Genomic DNA, 21412 nt, shown 5'->3' on the forward strand with positions numbered 1-21412 from the left:
TGACTGGTTGAAAAAAGCAGGCAGGGATAGCAGTACAGCCGCTGATTGTTAGCACAGCCACACAGCCAATCTTTTCTTACATACCAATCAGTTTGAAATGATCGGATCATTTTTGGGCCCTTTTGCTGTGCTAGTCCATCTAAGGCTGGCGTAGACCTCCCTCTTGCAATTAACTCATATTTGGTTATAAAATTTCTTAATTCCGTGATTACGGCCGGTGCTGTCATTTTGATTTTGAATTTGGCGGGGATTAGGCATGTACGCTAGCTGTGGTGTAATGACGTTAGCTACGCAAATGTCCAGGAATATCTCGATTTTAATTGGTCCATGTCTGATACGTAACGGAGATGATTCACGGGCATAACATATTTACGTCAAAAGGCACAGCAGATTTGTGCTTTTGCCGTACATGTTAAAGAATACAGGATCGAAGTCGCATGCGTAACATGGGTTTTCCGCTTGTCGTCTGCAATGAATGGACCGTAAAAGCACTGCTTATTCTACCATATGTTTTTAGTTGATTATGCGTAACTGCTACATTTGTCATCATAATGTCTAAACAATTGGAATAACACACATATTGCATATATAAATCACAAGAATAAAAAGTAAAAATACAAATTCAAGTTTATTATTTAATAAACATTTTATTTTTGAATTTTGGCAGGGTAGGCAGTGCCTAGTTTGCCTACCCAGACCGCACGTCAGTGATTATCTGAACAACAGATTTTCCAGCCACTAATGCATATAATCTAATTCTCATTACTGTAATGCAAAAAAACTTTTATTTTATTTACAGTATATTATTAAGTATTTATACCGTATTGTATTTATACTATCTATGCTTTAATTTTTTGCATAAAAGTATTTAGAATATTGCATGAATAAATGGTCATTTTTGTCATAACCTCCTTACTTCGTGTTACTCTGCTAAGCTATGTATATCCTGTTGTATGCAGCACATTTTGATTAAATATGAAAAGTCTTTGTTTCTATTTCTCCCCTTTGTCTTTGTGATTTGCCTGTTGCGTATTGTGATGTTTTGTTTTGTCACTTGTCCTTGTGAAGGACAAGTGACAAATTGTGAAGAAGAAAAAATTAATAAATAAATACAAGTATTTATACATTGTGTTAGTAACTCTAATTTATACTGATTCGTATTGTTTTACAATAATTTTACAAAAATATTTAAATGTATTTTTGTTTTATTATAACTTTTTTGTGTGATAATTTTATGAGAATCACCATTGAGGATAATAAGGATTACATATCTCCTCAAAAGTCAAATGTCTGGGTGTATGAAAATAAAAATAAGCATTAAAATATTCCTATAAATATGCATTTTCATTTTGCAAAATATAATTTTTATTTAATTTTTTTATTTTAGGGTGAAATGTGCTGGACATGTTTTTGTGAGATTCAATTAAATAAAATAATCAGTTACGATTGTGTCATTGATTAATGTGTATATTAATATTGTATAGTAGTATTAAAAATGTGGTGACACTTTGCAATAAGAATTCCATTTGATAACATTTTAGAATATCAAGTTCAAGTTATCAATATCAAGTTAGCATGAACTAACTATGAACAATACTTTTAAAGCATTTATTAATCTTGTTTCATGTAAATTTCAACATATAGTAATAACTTTTTAAAATCAAAAGTTGAAACAGATGAGTGTGATGAGGGCAGTGCATCATGGGAAGTATAGTCTAAGGGAAACAACTTCAACATAAGTCTCAATAGGTGTCAAACTAAAAGTCCAAACATAAAAGGAAGGTGATGGGATGATGGAGCTGTGCCAGTATTATTATTGTTGTTGATTCTATTGTTAGTTTATGTTATGTCTTTGCACTGCGTCCTTGTCACGATGATGCAGAAAATGACAGAGACACAGGACCAAAGCGCAGAGTTGAAAAAAAAAGGAATTTATTTATACAAAAATAAATAAAAAACAAACCAAAACACCCAAAAGTATGAACTACTCTGTAGGGGAAAAAAGTTAATCCAGGCTGGGGAAACAGGACTGACCAGACCAAATCAGGAACCAGAAATTAACGGGACTGACATAAACGACCAAGACCAAACAAGACCAACTGGAAACACACAAGACCGACTGGATAACACAAGAAGAACTGGCACTGGACAGCACACACAAGGTGACTAAAATAGGGAGAGAAATCAAGCAGGTTAACAGGGGACAGGTGAGGCAAATTAACTAATACTCAAACAAGGAGGCAGGGTTTGATGCAAGACAGAGAGACATGAGGCAAAGCAGAAACAAAACAAAGCCACGTGCTCTCACAAGACAACAAAACACCCAAATGGTATGAGTGCACATCGCAAGACAAGAAGGCAATATAAGCTCATGCCAACAAACAGACAAGCTGAGAGAATGCGTAGCAATGCCAAACAAAGCGATGCCATGCATTCCCACACTAAACAAAGCCTGAGCGTACATCGCAAGGCAAACGCCACTCAATGCATGCAACAGGCGACAAAAAAAGGACAGGACACCTCTCCGAGAGTTTGGTCAGACACAAACCCGAAACCTCAGACCGAAGTGATCAAACCTCAGCACAATGTGAAGACAGCTCGCGACCTGGGTGCGCAGCGCAATGCAAGCTGAATGCACGTCCATGGTCAAGGGAGACAGAACAGATTATTGGCACGAGTGCATCCCCCAAGGTGTAAAGCATAATGCAATCACACAATACAAGACAAGGAACACGAGTGTCTGGATCCCGAAACCGAACCGGACAGAAGGGTCAGGATCCAGACCCCATGCACCAGACATGAGACACAAGACCGACCGAAGAGCGCACGGCAGAGAAATACAAACCTGAAGCCATGCACTTAAACAAAGACAGACATGGAGCATGAGTGTCCAGACACCATGCTCCGGATGGTGCAACCCCCCCCCCCCTGACAAGACAAACAGAACGAGCACTAATACAGAACAGAAAATATAGCAGAAAGGATAAGAGGGGAGGGAAACTTGCGAGGGTGTTTAAGGAAAGGTGGTAGGGTCCGGTGGGGGACAGCCTCAGGGCAGAGGCAGGATCCGGTAGGGGTCAGGAGGAAACGGCTCAAGGGTCAGGGGAGGATGGAGACATGGGAGCTGGCTTGTTGACCGTGGCAGGTGTGGGCACTGGCTCATTGACCGTGGCAGGCGAGGATGCTGGCCGCGGCAGGGGAATGGCGTCTGTGGCTGTGAATGCTGGCAGCAACAGGTGAACAGCCTCCATGGCCGGTAGTGCTGGCAGCGACAACTGGCTAATGGCCTCTGTGGCCATGAGCACTGGTAGGGACTGGGGAACGGCCTTCGTGGCCGGGAGCACCAGTAGAGACTTTTTTCCTAAACTTTTTTCTAATCACCTGCTACTTCTAGAGATTGGACAGTTATGACATCAAAAATTATCATACATGTAAAAATAAATACAGTATATATATATATATATATATATGAAACAACAGGCTTTTGTAATTAATGTCATTTATTTCTACCCTTGCCTTCATATTAAAATCATATCTATGAATTTCTCCCTATTTGCTCACCAGCAAGTTTTGGTAGCAAACCTCAGAAAAAAGTCACAAAATCAACAACATTACTAACTTTCTTCAAAGCTTATTTAGATGTTTTTTTTGGGATCTTTTTTTATCTTTCTCCATGTCTCAAGGGGCTGAGTGCATTGACATCGTATTGTGGGTGCTTTCTCCCATTCAACAAACACTGTGACTATGGCAAAATGTTTATGAAACCCAGGCTCATAGAATTTACATGAACATGAACATGAAAATGTAGCAATTCAAAATGTATGCCGTGTGTATCACGTTTGGCTGCAGGTTTACAATGAAATGCTTTACAGTTAAATGTCCAGCTGGGGGCGCTAAAAGTGAGTGAAATGTTTTCCCAAACAGATTTAGTAGGTTAATGTCCTATCAAGATTTACATAAACAAAACCGACCATTCTACCCTAAACCTTAAACCTAAGACAGTAAATAGTGGACTTGACAAACCAATCAAATTTAACAATATTCTCTCTCACACAATCTCCTCTCTTGATTTCACAGTAAGGAAAAAAGTTACTTTTTAATTGTTTTAATACTTAAATTAAATTTAATGTGAATACTTTTAAAATTTCAGTTGTTTTTTGGCTAGATACTTGTACTTTTAATTAAGTAAAATATTCACTCAGTATCCATACTGAGTGAATTCTTACACACCTGCATATAAGTAAATGATGTGAGAATTTTCATTTTTGGGTGAACTATTCCTTTAATAAGTGTCATAGTGCCAAATCACTCTTTAGATAACTGTTAAAGTATGCTCACATGATGTGACCTTTTTTTTTTTAGTTTGTGTGGTAATGAGCTACCGTAAATGGTTTGTATATCTCTATTGCTGTCCTGCCTGGTAAATCTTCAGCACCCTGTAGTTTAGAGTAAAAGTGCTCAGCAACAATCTCTTAATGGCTGCTGGTAATAGGATGGGCACAAGGTAGTCCATATACAGTTGAAGTCAGAAGTTTACATACAGTTTTTCACATTTCCTGACATTTAATCGTAGAAAACATTCCCTGACTTAGGTCAGTTAGAATCACTAATTTATTTTTAGCATGTGAAATGTCAGAATAATAGTAGAGAAAATTATTTATTTCAGCTTTTATTTCTTTCAAATTTCAAAACCAGAAGTTTACATATGATTTGTTAGTATTTAGTAGCATTGCCTTTAAATTGTTTAACTTGGATCAAACATTTTGGGGACCCTTCCACAAGCTTCTCACAATAAGTTTCTGGAATTGTGGTACATTCCTCCAGACAGAACTGGTGTAACTGAGTCAGGTTTGTAGGCCTCCTTGCTCGCAACCACTTTTTCAGTTCTGCCCACAAATGTGATATTGAATTGAAGTTAGGGCTTTGTAATTGCCACTCCAATACCTTGACTTTGTTGTCCTTAAGCCATATTGCCACAATTTTGGAGGTATTCTTGGGGGTCATTGTCCTTTTGGAAGACCCATTTGAGACCAAGCTTTATTTTCCTGGCTGATGTCTTGAGATGTTGCTTCAATATATCCACATAATTTTCATTCCTCATAATGCCATCTATTTTGTGAAGTGCACAAGTCTGCAGCAAAGCACCCCACAACATGATTCTGCCACCCCCACACTTCACGGTTGGGATGGTGATCTTCGGCTTGCAAGCCTCACCCTTTTTTCTCCAAACATAACAATGGCCATTTTGGCTAAAGAGTTCAATTTCTGTTACATTAGACCAGATGACCTTTCACCAAATAGTAAGATCTTTATACACTTGAAAACTGTAGTCTGTTTTTTTTTATGGCAGTTTTGGAGCAGTGGCCTTCTTCCTTGCTTATCAGCCTTTCAGGTTATGTCGAAATAGGACTCGTTTTTAACTGAGGATATAGATACTTGTCTATTTGTTTCCTCCAGCATCTTCACAAGGTCCTTTGCTGTTGTTCTGTGATTGATTTGCACTTTTCTCACCAAACTACGTTCATCTCTTGGAGACCTGAGCATCTCCTTCCTGAGCGGTATGATAGCTGCATGGTCCCATGGTGTTTATACTTGCATACTATTGTTTGTACAGATGAACGTGGTACCTTCAGGCATTTGGAAATTGCTCCCAAGGATGAACCAGAATTGAGGAGGTCCACAATTTTTTTTCTGAGGTCTTGGCTGATTTCTTTTGATTTTCCCATGATGTCAAGCAAAGAGGCACTGAGTTTGATGGTAGGCGTTAAAATATATCCACAGGTACACCTCCAATTCAGTACGCCTCCTTTCAGAAGCGAATTGTCTAAAGGCTTGACATCATTTTGTGGAATTTTCCAAGCTGCTTAAAGGCAAAGTTGACTTGGTGTATGTAAACTTCTGACCCACTGGAATTGTGATATAGTCAATTAAAAGTGAAACAATCTGTCTGTAAATAATTGTTGGACGAATTACTCATGTTGCACAAAGTAGATGTCCTAAACGACTTGCCAAATCTATAGTTTGAAAATATTAAATCTGTGGAGTGGTTAAAAAATGAGTTTTAATGACTTCAACCTAAGTATATTTAAACTTCTGACTACAATTGTACAAACTTGTATGGCATGTGAATAGCAAACACATTTTCATGTTGCAAAGATTTGAATGCTACCAATAAGAAAACATTAGCCATTAAGAGACAGAGGAAGAGGGTATGATCAGAGCTATGAGCTTAGAGCTATGTCAGTTCAACACTTAGATCTGACTGCAAATCAACTGAATAATTCAGCCATAGGTAGGGCTGTGCAGTATTTGTTTAATAAAGATCCATTCTTTCATGGGAGATCTCCAAAAGCTGGAGATAACAAAAAATGAAGATCTTTTGGGAGGCATGATTCACTATGACACACTGATGTATGGTTCACTTTGAGTGAGGCAATAATGCTAAATTGTATAAATGATCATGTCCCTAATATTGTTAGCTTACATGTATGATATCTTTAAGGTATGAACTAATTTATTAGATGTATTTGGAATGAAAATGTTAAATTTAAATTAATATGTTAAATTAAAATTGTATGTTACACAGTATAAAATATGCAACTATACATGTTTCACACAGTGGTATGACATTGTTGTCAGATGACTTCACTGTGTTGTTTTCACTGTTTAATTAGGCAAGTGGTAAAAATAAATTCCTCTTGCAAAAGGAAATGATTGATGTTGTTCAATATCGAGAGTGTTGTATTGTAGGATGTAGCACATTTTGGCAAATATAGAAGGCATTCCATGCATACAGAAAATGTGTATACTGTGCACAGCGTTTGTATTGTATACTGCTAAAATTGTATAAGTAATAAGGTTTATTTATTTTTTAAGTCAAAGTCACTGAGGGAAAGATGGCTGCTAGACGGTGCGCCCGCTACAGGACCGGAAGAAGATGAGACCATGAAACAGCTGCATGAGGATGAAGCCAAGACCAGAGGCCTTGAGGAGACTATTCTTAGGTAAGAAAGTCACTTTGCTGGGTTTAAGAGCTATGTATAACTATTTAAACAGTCCATCAACACCTGTTATGCTCTTGACCAATAATTTATCAAATGATTTTATAAATGTATAAAGCGATCTCCAGCAACATAGCGACCTAATGTCATTCAGTTGGTGATTTCCAGCATCAGCGACAGCGACCACTGGCGATGCAATGCGGGCAGGTCGAGCGATGCATAGATGAGAAAACTTGAGGGACAGTTTACCCCAAAATGAAAATTCTTTGAAAAAATAGAATGACATTTTATTTTTACCGGCATTACATACCATTTGTGATCTGATTTCCAAAAGCTGTGGACAGTTGCGCAGTCCACAGTACCATTTGGTTATTCAGCGGCAGCATCACAGCAGTGCATAAAATCATGCAGATATGTGTCAGGAGTTTCAGTTAGTGTTCACATCAACCATCAGAATTGGGGAAAAAATTTGATCTCAGTGATTTTGACCGTGACATGATTGATGGTGCCAGACTGGCTGGTTTGAGTATTTCTGTAACTGCTGATCTCCTGGGATTTTCACGCACAACAGTCTCTAGAGTTTACTCAGAATGGTGCCAAAAACAAAAAACATCCAGTGAGCGGCAGTTCTGAAGACGGAAATGCTTTGTTGATGAGAGAGGTCAAACGGAGAATGGCCAGGCTGCTTCGAGCTGACAGAAAGGCTACAGTAACTCAGATAACCACTCTGTACAATTATGGTGAGCAGAATACCATCTCAGGATGTACAACATGTCGAACCTTTAGGTGGATGGGCTACAACAGCAGAAAACCACGTCAGGCATTTTATTAGTACTATAGTGTTCCTAATAAAGTGCTCAGTGAGTGTATATCTGCTCTGTTGAAATCTGAAATTATCTCATCATTTGGCAACACACTGCTGAGGGCAGAAAATGCTAAAAAAAATAAAAATATTTCTTGTTATTAACTAGGTCACGGCTGTTTTTGGTGCAATAAACTTTAATAACATCATATGTGGATTTCAGGGAGAGAAAAAAAATAATCTCTCTGCCTCTCTCTCAACCACAGACTGGAACGAGAGCTGGAAGAATTGGAGACAGGTGTGTCTGCAACATCTACACAAGAAAACCTTTCAGACACGGCACAGGAAGTCAACACCATCATTGTAGAAAAGGTGAATTTTGCACTTTGACACATTTAACAGCAATCCTTAAAGCACGCACACACAAACTTCACACCAGGCTGGGCAGCAAGGGATCCAGAGGCTGCTATTTAAGCCTTTAGCGCATGGCACAATGGGGGGCAGTCTCATGTCTGGCTACACAAAGGCCATCTTGATTAAGGGAAGCAATGGATCTCATCGTAACAGTGCAGATTGCCTTGGAGAACTGAAATCAGTCTCACTTAAGCAGCATGCACTAAACAATTGGGACTGACAGACTTTGCCCTTACTGAATTCATTACTGTGCCACTTTTTGAGCGGATTCCTTAGCAATGTCAAAGACTTCAGACGCTGCCTCAACATTAATTATTTACTCAGATAGTACTTTTCTGTGTTGGTCAATATCCAGCTTCACTAAAGTACATTGTTTGTCACTGTCCATTGGCTGTAGACCTTTAGTGCTTCAAGTTTCTGCAGAGGGGGTTTTGTAATCAGGATTACTGGTCATTGGAATTATACAGTATATTCCATAAAAGTACTGCATCAGTGATATGCAAATGTAATGTAAATCTTTATGGACTAAATTTCACGAATGTCTGGAGTCTTTCTGCAGGCATATTCAATGTTTGTGAAAGCAGTACTTTTTTTTTGTCATAAAGGTATTATTACATTATTATTTCACCATAGAAAAGCCATTCCCTTCTTAATACAAATGTATAGCTTGGATGAATCAGATGAAATATGAATAACTATTTTTTCCCTCTCTATATTCCATTCTCTCCCCTTTTCTTTGTCAACCCCCTCTCTCTCTCTCTCTCTCTCTCTCTCTTTCTCTCTCTCTCCCTCTTTTTTTTTGCAGATTGTGACAGACTCTGTGAAAGGTAAAATCCTTATCTCTGACAGCAAAAATGCCTACAATATTAGGAGTCTTTTAACAAGTAACATTTTGTCATTAGTATTTTCCTTCTGTCTAATTTCATGTTATTTAGTCACTTTATTTTTATTTCACTATTGGACCCATCAGGTTCATGGCAGATCAAGAGCACTTGAATGACAAATCTATTTATGTACTCATATTAACTGGATTTGGTTGTCATCTCTGACTTGACTTATCAGTCCTTTTTTTTAGTGTTTCAGCAGTGGCTATCTGGAGTTATTGTAGGCAGCAAAGTTTTATTTTGCTTTCAGTTCCATGCTTAGATCTGCAGAGCTTCCACTGTTATGATTTAACTGTCTGGGGTCTTTCTTGTTTTTATTTTGACATGGTGAAGAATCTCTACAGCAATTAACACAATGCAAAAATATGTTCAGATCAGGTAGATCCTTGCATATATTTTGCATTTATCATATGATATATCCATTGGTACATTGGACGTTGTAGTCAGTCTTGTGTGTAGTACTTTCTCCTTCCCATCTGCCCTCTCTCTTGTTTCTCTTTTCCTCTCTTTTGCTTCTTATTCGCCTTTATCATTCTTTGTCCTTCTCTCTTCTATACAATCTCATTTCATGACCCTCATTAGAGGTCAAAGTTCACGTCAGCCCTCGTTTGGAGAAATCTGGAGGTGACTTTGACATGATGAGAGCAGGTGAGTGCCGGTCCGGCTTTGACTCAGACAGAGATCATACACCCTTCAAGCTATTTGTACACCTAAACTTGACAATCTAAATTGGGTATTGTTAGATAACATCTTTAAAATTAATTTGATTTTATTTAGCAGTTAAGATGCTTACTTGTTGCATCGTTTCTTGGAATTCTGAGAGATTGCTGAGAATGATTGCTTCTTCACAAAAATAATTTTGAAGTTTGTTTTTAAATTGTAAAATAGATATGCTGTTCAAAATGAGCATATTAGACACTGTCTGGTTTTCAAACATTAGTGGAACATGTCGATTGGTAATATAATGAACAACACATATGGTTACTTCGATAGGGCATTTGAGTGAACTTTAGGGGAACTCATTTCCTACATTCACTAAAATGAGTTGGGTACCAGTTGGTTAAAAGTGCAAAAAAGAAAATCCAAGTTGGTTCTGAGCATTGTTTGCAGATGCCAGTTGGTTTGATTTTTTGTTATCTAATGCAAAGACATTTAAACATTTTGAAGTCCAACCTTAAGTGTCCAAATACATTCATGGCCACTACAGCTACCCTGGGGAATAGAGTAAGAGATTAGTACATTTTAAATTGTGCCTGTCTATGGCTATGTACCACTTTAGATATCCATATTCTTTCAGGGAGATTTTTAAGAACACCTTCCTTCTCCAATTCACACATCTCATTGTATTATCCTCATTACTGAAAACACTTGAAAGATCTTAAAGGGATATTTCACTCAAAAATGTTAATTCTCCATTCCAGATTTGGATGACATTCTTTACCTTCTGCAGAACACAAACAAAGAATATCTCGGCTCTATATGTCCTCACTATTCAAGTGAATGGGTACATACATTTTTAAGCTCTAAAATGCACATTAAGGCAGCATAAACGTAATCCAGTGATTTAATCAATATCGTCAGAAGCGAAATGATAGGTGTGGGTAAGAGACAGATAAATATTTAAGTCATTTTTAAATGTAAATTCTCCTCCCTGGCCAGTAGGTGGAGATATGCATGAAGAATGCCAATCGGCAAAAAAAAGAAGAAGAAAGTGAAGATTGATAGTAAAAAACGACTTAAATAATGATCTGTTTGTCCCCCACACATCATGTTGCTTCTGAAGATATGTCAAGTCAAGTGGTTTTATTGTCGTTCAACCATATACAGTTAGTACAGTACACAGCGAAACGAAACAACGTTCCTCCAGGACCATGATGCTACATAAAACAACATAGGACAATCACAGAACCACATGAGACTACACAGACTAAATAACATTCCTACATAAAGTGCACGTGCAAACGTGTGCAAAAAGTACGGAGAGTACATAAATTACTAAAATAAACAGGACAATAGTAGCGCCGACCAGTACACATTGAAACCAACTTGAAACCAATTAAAACCAACACATATGGTTTTAATCAGTGGAGTCTTATGGATTACTTTTTTACTGGCTTTATATCTGTTTGGAGCTTCAAAATTTTGGTACCCATTCACTTGCATTGTGAGGACCAACAGAGCTGAAATAATCTTCTAAAAATCTTTGTTTGTGTTCAGCAGAAGAAAGAAAGTCATACACATCTGGGATGGCATGAGAGTGAGTAAATGATGAGAGAATTTTCATTTTTGGGTGAACTATCCCTTTAAAACCCAAAGACCTACCAGAAAAGGCTTTTTTTAAATGTTAATGTCTAAACTCTGCTCTTTAGATAGATACGTGTGCAGAAAATGTATTTTCAGTTTTTGAGGGTGTGTGTTTCGTAACGAACAGGTGTAACTGTGGGCCCATTCAGTTTGCAAGGGAAGGATGTGTGTGTGTTCTGTACTGATTTATACAACTAGATTTCTACATCACAAGTTATGTAAATAAAATCTTCTGGATTTCAAACTGTTCTGTTACTAATACTATTGTGAATTCATCTAATTTTGTCTTCTAACTCTCTCTGTTTTCCCAGTTAATGTGTGTTTCCATGTGTGTGTGTCTTCATGTGTGGCTGGCATATACACAAGATCATCCCTCACTCATATATCAAGTTGAAAAGCAGAGTAACATCTAATAGAAATGGTTATTTTTAGAAATGGTACTGACGGCTCTTTCAGATAATTTCAGGTTGCCATGGCAGCACTGCCTCTTGCAAAGATACTATGGCTTTTATACATGTTTTCATGATATAATTAATAATGCAACAAAAATCTAATTATAAAACAGGTTCTAAAGAATTGTAAAATAATAATGTTCTGGTTTTGATCTACAAAAGCATAAATTATGCAGTGCCAGTAGAGTTCACATTAAAAATCTGAATCTGAGAATTTTAAAGTTTTAAGATTTTGAACAATTTTGAACAAAGAAACGTTATTACGTAAAAAACAAATATGAAATATATAAGATTCTTACCACAAGTAAAATAACACAAATTTGTGACATTGACCATGTGAACTCCTTTATGCAAAAGGACAGATTTTCTTGCTTACATTGAAGCACACCAGATGCTCTATGGAACATTCTCAAGTCATACTGGATAACATGGATCATTAGGTTTTACACAAACTTGTGGGATCCATGCCAGCACAAATGAAAACTGTCTTTACCTTTTCACTTAAATTGTTAACCTGATCATATAATTTGTAATGAAATAAAAAAGTATTATTAAAATATACCAAAAAGACTTTTGAACGGCACTGCAAGTCTCCAATTTTTCAGCTTTTGGATATCACACCAGAACTCAAGCAGCATCATGTGGAAAGCTGTCTGTTTTTCCATTTGTGATTATCACAGTCAATAATAATGTAAATTTTAGCTAACGATATAAAGATGTTTTTGAATTTAGAAAGCAACTGGCCCAAGCAGTGTGTGTGTGTGTGTGTGTGTGTGTGTGCGTGTATTTATCACTTTGTGGGGACCAAATGTCCCCATAAGGATAGTAAAACCCGAAATTTTTGACCTTGTGGGGACATTTTGTTGGTCCCCATGAGGAAAACAGCTTATAAATCATACTAATTTATGTTTTTTGAAAATGTAAAAATGCAGAATGTTTTCTGTGAGGTTTAGGGGTAGGGTTAGGTTTAGGTTTAGGGGATAGAATATAGAGTTTGTACAGTATAAAAACCATTATGTCTATGGAAAGTCCCCATAAAACATGGAAACACAACATGTGTGTGTGTGTGTGTGTGTGTGTGTGTGTGTGTGTGTGGCGTGTGTGTGTTAGAGAGATTAGTTGTTGTGAGAGTGAGACAGCAAACATTGCAGGATGATAATGTGTTCTTTCATTGGCACCGCAGCGATGTACTCCGTAGAGATCACAGTTGAAAAGGACCTGGTGACGGGCAAGACCAAAGTCCTGTCAACTAACACTCTGCTCCCCAAAGACTTCTCACAGCAGGGGTTCAAGGTCTATGAGGATGAACAGAAAGGTGGCTGGTGATAGACCAGGCGTGCATTGCTTTGCCAGATATGCCTGCTTTACGAGAAGTGTACAACTTTAAATCAAAAACATAATGACTGATGAGAATATGACAGCTTGATTTTGTCTTTTATTTATGAAAGAATGGTAAATATATAAAATTTAAAAAATGCTGAACAAACCTGCACAACTTACAGGTAAATAATTATGCCTGTTTCACATCACCCTTCTAAGCAGTGCGTACACAATGCTGCAGCAGCGGTCTTGTGATGAGCTTTCACATTGAAGCTGAAGCTCTTTAAAGAAAATAAAGTGTTTATATTTTCTGATATAATAATATATAATAAAGGCCATAAGTTATAAAATTATTAGCCATTGAGAATTAATACATAATTACTTAATATAACTTGATCGTCATGAACTCTAATTTACATGAGGTGAGGTAATTTACATTACATCACTGAAAAAAAATGTTTAAGTACTCTAAAAAGATTAAGTACTTTCTATATTGAATAAGTTAGTTAAAGCATGAACTTAAAAATATTAGGTAAATTCTACAGTCAACATGTAACAATGAATGCTCTAACTTATAAGTTATTATTTATGATTGTTTGTTATTAAAACTTTTAAGTAAACGCACACCTTAGGTTTGTTAATTTTACCACATGTATCAATATTAAAGTAGAAAATCTTGTCATATTTATTTGCTAATTTGAATAACTTTTACTTAACCTTTCGAAACTGGTGTTACCTGCATGCACTAGAATTGAATAATTAATGAGCATGGTTTCACTGTTTGCAAGTTTATTTACATAATTTTTATTGTTTATTTTTTTTACTTTTGGTAAATTCTTGTTTTGTGCAGTCTTAAATTTTCTACTCAGAATTAACTGTTCCTGATCAAAAAACATTTTCTGTTGAGTGTCATCGTCATTTTGTTTTGTGCACCAAGTGTTGAGGTTTGTGTGCACAGCTCTATGTCTCGTTCCTATCTCCGGAAATGCAGGCTGATGTTGTCTCATAAACAACATAGCATGCATTAAGTTTTCTGGTGGGAGGATTCCGTATGTCATGTAGTACATGATTAAACATATTTTACATGATTAAACATATTTTTTAAGTACGTGTACATTACATGTTCTTTTAAGACATTTATTTAAATTCTACTAAGTTTATTTAAGTTTCATGGATATCATATTTGTTAGAAAAGTTACGGAATTTACTAAAATGTTTTAATTAATATTATGTCATAAAGTAGATTTTACTTATTTTCATACCATTAAGATTTACCTAGAAAAACTGTGCAAAAAAGTACATCTTACAAGTAATTTTTTTCAGTGCAGCATGCAAATGGTGATTAATTTAAACAGAAGGGAAACCAAAGTGTGGCTAGAAACTGCTTAAATCATCTGAATTCTACAGTTTTACTGAACAAAAATGTTTTTGTGTACCTGTCACTGAGTGTGGAACTAAAATAACAATAATAGGCTCAGTGCTGAAACTGTCATCTCACATTCACTACTGTGACACTCGTACAGTGTGACTGCTGTAACCTGCTAATATTGTCGCTGATAAAAATATGCGCTGCTTACGCACTGCTTTCACATGTGGTGTGAAACCGGCCTTAAACTAAAGTTTTATTAGCTTGCTAATCTACTCTTGTCAGTTATAAAATACACTGGTCACTTCTCGTAAAGGAAAAACTTCACACTAGCATGGCTTTAGATGCAGGATTACCAGCAACTCTCATTTGACCACCCTGCAGCTGACATTGAATTGAGCCTGTGTCTCGCTATTGGTCACCCTTCAACTCAGTAGACTGCTAGTTGTGAGCATGCTGCTGTTAAGCTGTTTTAGCAGCCCCTAGCTCTGCTTTTCACAATTCCCCGTTATAATGTGCTATTACACAATTAAACTGATAATTGTAGCACATATTAAATATATTTTCCAAAGGTCTACAGATGATTAAGACTTGTAATATAAATACTTGTGTCACTAATACCTGCCACCTATTTGTAATGCAGCTAACCTGCTAATACTAACATCAGTGGGCACCTTGCTTGCTTTCTATGCTGTTTGCTTAGCTTGCCATACTTCCCCAGTGTTTGATCCCTTTTCTGTCAAGTGGGCACTTCTAGCAAGTGAAGTGTACTTGACAAACAACCCTCAAAGACTTGACAGTGCTAATAGTAGTCACTAAATGTGCACAGTATGCTTTCCATGCTTTTTGTCAATGGGTAGTTTTACTAGCCGTCTTTTTTAATTCAGTCACTAAACCTTTCCTTGCAAAAAAGGTTTATTTGTGGCAAACCTGTAGAAATGTTCTCAAAATGTTTGCTTCAGGGGTTTGCCCTAACACTATATTTTTAAGATGTTGTTTACACCTGGTATTAAGATGCGTTATGGGTGATCCGATCACAAGTGATCAACGCTAAATACAGGTGTAAACAATGTCCAAGATGTTTTGTGACCAGCGATTGTAATTGTGTAAATCTCATTCGGTGATTCACAGAAATTTTTTAAATTGATAATTAATTACAATTAATTATTGATGGATTAAAAAACTTAAAAGCACCTAAAAAATAATAATTTTCAGTAATACAAGAAGTAGAAAAAAAAGAACAATTATAGACATACATATGGAAGCAAGTCTAGTTAAAACTACATTGTTGTCACAGGACCTCAGTATGTTGCATTTTAATTTCTGCAAGAGGCATCATGCTATCATCTCGAAAATAAAGTTAATTTGCATTTAATTTCCAATTTTGTGTCAAATGTATTAATCTTTATCAATACAAATCAAATAATAGGCTAAGAAGAAGATTAAAATGCAATAAAAAAATAAATAAAATAAAAAATTGTTAAAACCGTTAAAAAAGCCATTATGAACATTCACAAACAACCCTGCTTGTTCAGCCTGTTCTTACATAAAATTCGACATGTGTGTGGCGATTTTTCTTTAGCTGACATCGGTATACGTTGACCAAATTTGAAAACACTGCCTCCAGAGGGTAAAGCGGTAAGTGTTTCCGAGCATATAAACAAGTGTGACATACATTTATATCCAGGAGGTCACCAGAAGCCAGTTTTAAAATAATTGTTTTCAGCTGAACAAGGTGTAAAACAGTGAAGAGAAATGCTTATTTTATTTAATCTACACCCCAACAATAACCCAAATATAACCCTAACCATTAGTAGAGACAAAATGCAATGTTAGAGATAAAAATGCAACCTCCTTATCACGCTGTTCATTGTTTATACAAACGTCATTACTTACTCATTTGAATGGGGATTGAACTGTGGTCTCCCATGCAACTGACACAATGCATTAACAGTCGTGCCACAGAGGAAAGGGATTATTGTTGAGCCATTCCAAATATGTCAGATGGGAGATAGGGCACATAAGTGAGTCGGCATAATGTTGCCGATCCTAGGGTACCTAAACTTTCGGAAAAAGTATGCCAAATTCCCGTGTTATCATGTTGGCTTGTTAGCTATCATAATTACCATCTCCATCATTAATATTTAAGTGAGTCTAAACAACCAGCTAGCTATTTGTCAGCCAATTTCATGAACTTCACACTACCTTGATGTCTTTAAATTAGATGTAGTGTTGGATTTACTTTATGGAAGGCCGTTTGCGGTCAACTACAATATCTCGTCCACTTTCCAATCAGAAAAATCCTGCCTGTTCCTCCGAAAAGCCCCTATAGCTTCAAAGGCCTGATCACCATACACTTGCATTGTATGGACCTACAGAGCTGAGATATTCTTCTAAAAATCTTTGTTTGTGTTAAACAGAGGAATGAAAGTCATATACATCTGGGATAGCATGAGAATAAGTAAATAATGAGAGATTTTCATTTTTGGGTAAAAATCCCTTTAATCAGGTTTATCTAACTTGCTCAGCAAGTTTCTATTTATGTTGCTCCACCATGACGGTATTGACCTAAAAGACATTTAACAACAGAAGACATTTTACTCTAAAGTCCACTATAGTGCCCCTTGCAGCAATCCTGACAATGGAACGTGCACTAGCATTGTATTATGAATTGCAATATGACATGTTTCGAAATGCAGCGACACGTAAAACATAGCTAGAAGTGCTTGCATTCTCAAGTGTCGAGTATGTTTCAGGCCTTTGACTGATTATATCTTGAATCTCTTTGTCTTCTCTTTTCCTTTATTTAGTGGTGCATGAGGTACGTACTGTGGATGGGGCAGTAATCAATGGCATTCACCAGCTCAGCTCTTCAGAGGTGGATGAGCTCCTCCACAAAGCTGATGAGGTGACGATGAGTAAGAGCAGTAAGACCACGCCCCGCCTGGAGAGAGGGAAAGCTGAGGAAACTGAGAGGATGGAGAAGGTGGAAAAAGACACAGTCCCAGCCGCAGCTAGCTCCCATTCCATAAAAGAGATCACAGGTGTGGAGGCAAATCCTGCAGCCCATCAGACAGAAATGGGTGGGGCCAGTGCAGAGAACCCGGTAACCATGGTTTTCATGGGCTACCAGAGTGTGGAGGATGAGGATGAGACAAAGAAGGTTTTGGGAATGGAGAGTACAACTGTGAAGGCAGAGGTGGTGGTAATCGAGGATGGAGATGCCAAAAACAGCGCCACTGACACCAAGGAGGAGCTGGCACCCCCTAATGGCAGTCCAGCAGAGCCACCGAAAGTTGAAGAGGTAGCAGGCAAGTCAGGGCAGCCAGAAGCCAGCACTGCTGAGGTCAAGAGCAAGGAGAAACAACCCTGCAAATGCTGCACTATTATGTGAACCCTAACAAACCCTTCCAAACATGAACTTGACGATGAAATGCAACAACATATAGAGAGAACAATAGCAAGGCCGAGAATAATAAACGTTCAGTGTCTTTTGATAGAAAGCTGTTGTTTCTTTTTGATTTTTAGCTGTTTTATCTTTTCCCCTTGATACTCTCTAAACTCATTTTAGTTTCATGTATTTTTTTCTGGATTCATTGTGGCTGATATGAATCATGTCACATTAGTGGCACCGTAGCCACACTTCTCTGAGAAAATCAAAAAATGAAAGACCTTATTCTCGCTACCCTTTAACCGAACTGAAATGATCAACGTCCAACAAGTCTCTGTATTCAGCATTCACTTCACATGTTATAATTTTTTTTTACCTTTCCATATGGAGGACTCAAATATCTCTATATAACATGTATATTATCCATTTATTTTTGAAAAACTGTTTAATTTATTTTGAGTTAACTTGTTAAAAACCCAGAATTTTTGCAAAAGCATGATATGTTGCATGATCTACACAAGTATTTTCAATTTCTCAAGAAAAGAAAACATTGAAGATTAACCACAACTTTATGCATTGTGCTCCATTTATTACTCAATACGCTATTACTTTGTTCTGGTTTTCCAAAGCTAGGAATAAAATTTGTGGGATTTTCAGAGCACACTTTGCATTTGCTTAGATTTGATGAAAAAGTTTTAAACATTGTAAATGTGAGTGCTTCTGTGTTTGTTCCACAAATTGTTCCACAAATACCTTTTTACTTCTAATGTGGACATGAGAAAGGTTTTACGAGTGCTTTCTTTGACCAGAATGCCCCCATTTTTTTTACTACCAAACACACACACAAACACACATAAACACCATGTAGTCATACACACCCTGTTTTGTTTCCTCTTGAAAGGAAAATACATTTTCCTTTGCTCTGCCATGAGTCAAGTAGACTGCGCTCTTTCATTTTGAAATGTAGGACAGGTGAGCTGAGGAGATCTCAGTAAGCTCTGATATTTTGCTTTTTGGTAGTCATTCTTAGTTTGGTTGGTCCAGCCAAGAGCATGTGAGTTTGTAATTTTACCTCTGTGTAAATGACTGAGGGGGCCTACACATTAAGAGTTTACGTTGTGTCAGAGAATGCTGCAAATCCATTGATTTCAATGGGGATGGTAAATCATAAGGACAGAGAGGAAAAACACAAGGATTTGTAATTAGCCATTCTTTGACCAATGTGAATTTCAGACAGACGGGTCCAGTAGTGATTTCAGACACCCAATTCGCTGTATTTCCACTTGATTTCAAACTTACCTGGCTCTTTCAGCACCCTTAATTATCTTATGCATTTCTAGCAGTAAAATGCTTCGTCAAGAGATTTCTTTAGAGTGTAAGTGACCTAAAACACTGTTTTATCATATATTAGTCCCACCTGAAGTGCTCTATTTGTTGGTAGTAGAGATGCAGAGAAGAGATTGAGTTGTTTTCTCAGTTACTTTCTCATTACTGTATGATATAAACATGCATTGGATCATTTTTAGTGTTCTCATGATTATACATGAAATTATATCTTTAATCTTTGTATCTCAAGAATATTTCTAGTACTTGAACAGCCCTGCACATTATCTGACATTCAGCTGTGTTTTAGTATCAAGTTGGTTGTGTCTAGGATAGATTTAGATTGTATGCTAGTCCACACTGCCATCAGCCCCCCTCTAAAACAGGGTGAATGACAGCTCATTCCTAACAAGTGACATCACAAGAAAACGGCCAATCCTATACAAGATCCCTCATGTGTGTAAACTTGTGTCAGAATAAGCAAAGCTCTCAATTCCTGAGACAGAATGGACAGTAAGGACAATATCCACCTTTCCTTGGTTGTTTCGGCATCAAGGAAATGGCTGGAAGTGTGGAGGGGTACCGGAAACATTTCAATAGGTTATGCCAAATATTCCATCATAGATGGAAATGCTAATAATTTTAAATACATTAGATTACATTTGGGAGTGTAAACCCTTTTTAAACCCTTTTTGCACCTTACTTATAAATTACTTGCTTCATACATTTTTATTTAGATTTGGGAAATTGTTGCAGTTTGCTAAACTAATATTAGGGGAATGAAATGATGTAGTGCTTAGTTCACTGGCACTGCTAGCTGGTGCAGGGGTGTTCTAGATGGAGTGTGTGTGTGTTTTTGTGTTTTCAAGTGTGTCTTCGTGGTTGCATTCATGATTTATGTCTGTTAATATGTGTCATATATCTTTCATATCTCATTAGTTGTAATGATGTCTGTTTAACTGCCCTAACAATGAAGATGAGCGCTGTGGAGATCGGTGTGTGTGCAAAGGCTGAAACCCCAGACTTGAGGAGCCAAAAGAAATCAGCATGAATGCAGTTAGTAAACTCTTTTTTTTTTATTATTTGTCATAAGTTTCATCATGTTCGTACACATGCACACACACACATGAGAATATGGACACTTTTACTGAGTGCACAGCAGTTGACTTGTGTAGCTCAACTGGTAGAACGTGGCACTAGCAATGCCAAGGTTATGGGTTTCAATCCCAGGGAACACACAAACTGATAAAATGCATACCGTGAATGAACTGTAAATTGCTTTAAATAAAAGCATCTACTAAATCCAAACGTTTTCCCACAATGCTCAACTGATAAAATATAAAGGCAACTAAACACTTGTTCCAGAACTGTGCTTCTGGACCATCTCCATTAATGCCCAATCTTTGCGTCACTGTGAGTTTCATTGTTACACCTTTGCCACAACAACTTGCTGTCAGTACTAACATTCCAGTTCTGACGAATTTTTCACCCCTGAATGCCTTGTCGTCTGGCCATGGGCCTGGCGTATCTCTTTTGTACACATGCATGCTTTTATAGGTACATAAATAACAATTCTACATATACATATTCATTTCAATGTTAGATAATGTCCCTGTGCTTAAACCTCTAACCATTGCTGACAAACTACTATAATGATAAAGTTCAAAGGCATGATAGCAGAGAAAATGTAAGACCATCTAACCTGGTTCTAATGAGCAATGAGATATAAAGGGCAGCCCAGACAGGGTCTCTTTCTACCTGTCCAAATGGTCCTCTGTTGGTTATAATGAATGTGTGTGTATTTGCTCTTACTGCCACTGTTGTCTGTACGTTGTGAAGGTCTGCTTTCTTATCAACCTGAAAGAGCTGTAGATAGAGTTGGAACGAGATATTAAAATGTGATGTGCTTTACCACTGCCTCTGTCTTGTCTTTTTTTAACAGTGCTTCTTAGGGTATGCACAAATCTGAAATGTTGACATGTAAACACATAATGTATAATAAAAACTTGATTTAGCTGTGTGAAAACGTGTCCTAACTAGATGTGACCGCAATAAAAGCGACAGAACATTACTTGGGTTCCACTTGGCTGCCATGCTAGGTAGCCTCGTCCACAGTGAAATCTCTTTGGTCAGAAATTCTGCTATACATAAATGC

At 37.1% G+C, this 21412-nt stretch overlaps 1 protein-coding gene across 3 annotated transcripts in view; it reads left to right on the plus strand.

Moving 5' to 3' along the window:
- palm1a (paralemmin 1a) overlaps positions 1-21412 on the plus strand; it is a 64314-nt gene extending 42902 nt beyond the window's left edge. Inside the window, exons 4-9 of one of the 3 annotated variants that reach the window (XM_052101254.1) lie at positions 6877-7004; positions 8070-8175; positions 9023-9044; positions 9684-9749; positions 13041-13172; positions 17354-21412. In XM_052101254.1, the coding sequence (XP_051957214.1) occupies positions 6877-7004; positions 8070-8175; positions 9023-9044; positions 9684-9749; positions 13041-13172; positions 17354-17937 (1038 nt within the window). In that variant the 3' untranslated portion in view covers positions 17938-21412. The remainder of the gene's footprint in view (positions 1-6876; positions 7005-8069; positions 8176-9022; positions 9045-9683; positions 9750-13040; positions 13173-17353) is intronic. The other 2 variants (XM_052101255.1, XM_052101256.1) reach the window with 2 other exon arrangements.

Source organism: Xyrauchen texanus, chromosome 32 (genome assembly GCF_025860055.1).
Source record: "Xyrauchen texanus isolate HMW12.3.18 chromosome 32, RBS_HiC_50CHRs, whole genome shotgun sequence".
In the NCBI taxonomy this organism is placed as follows: Eukaryota; Metazoa; Chordata; class Actinopteri; order Cypriniformes; family Catostomidae; genus Xyrauchen; species Xyrauchen texanus.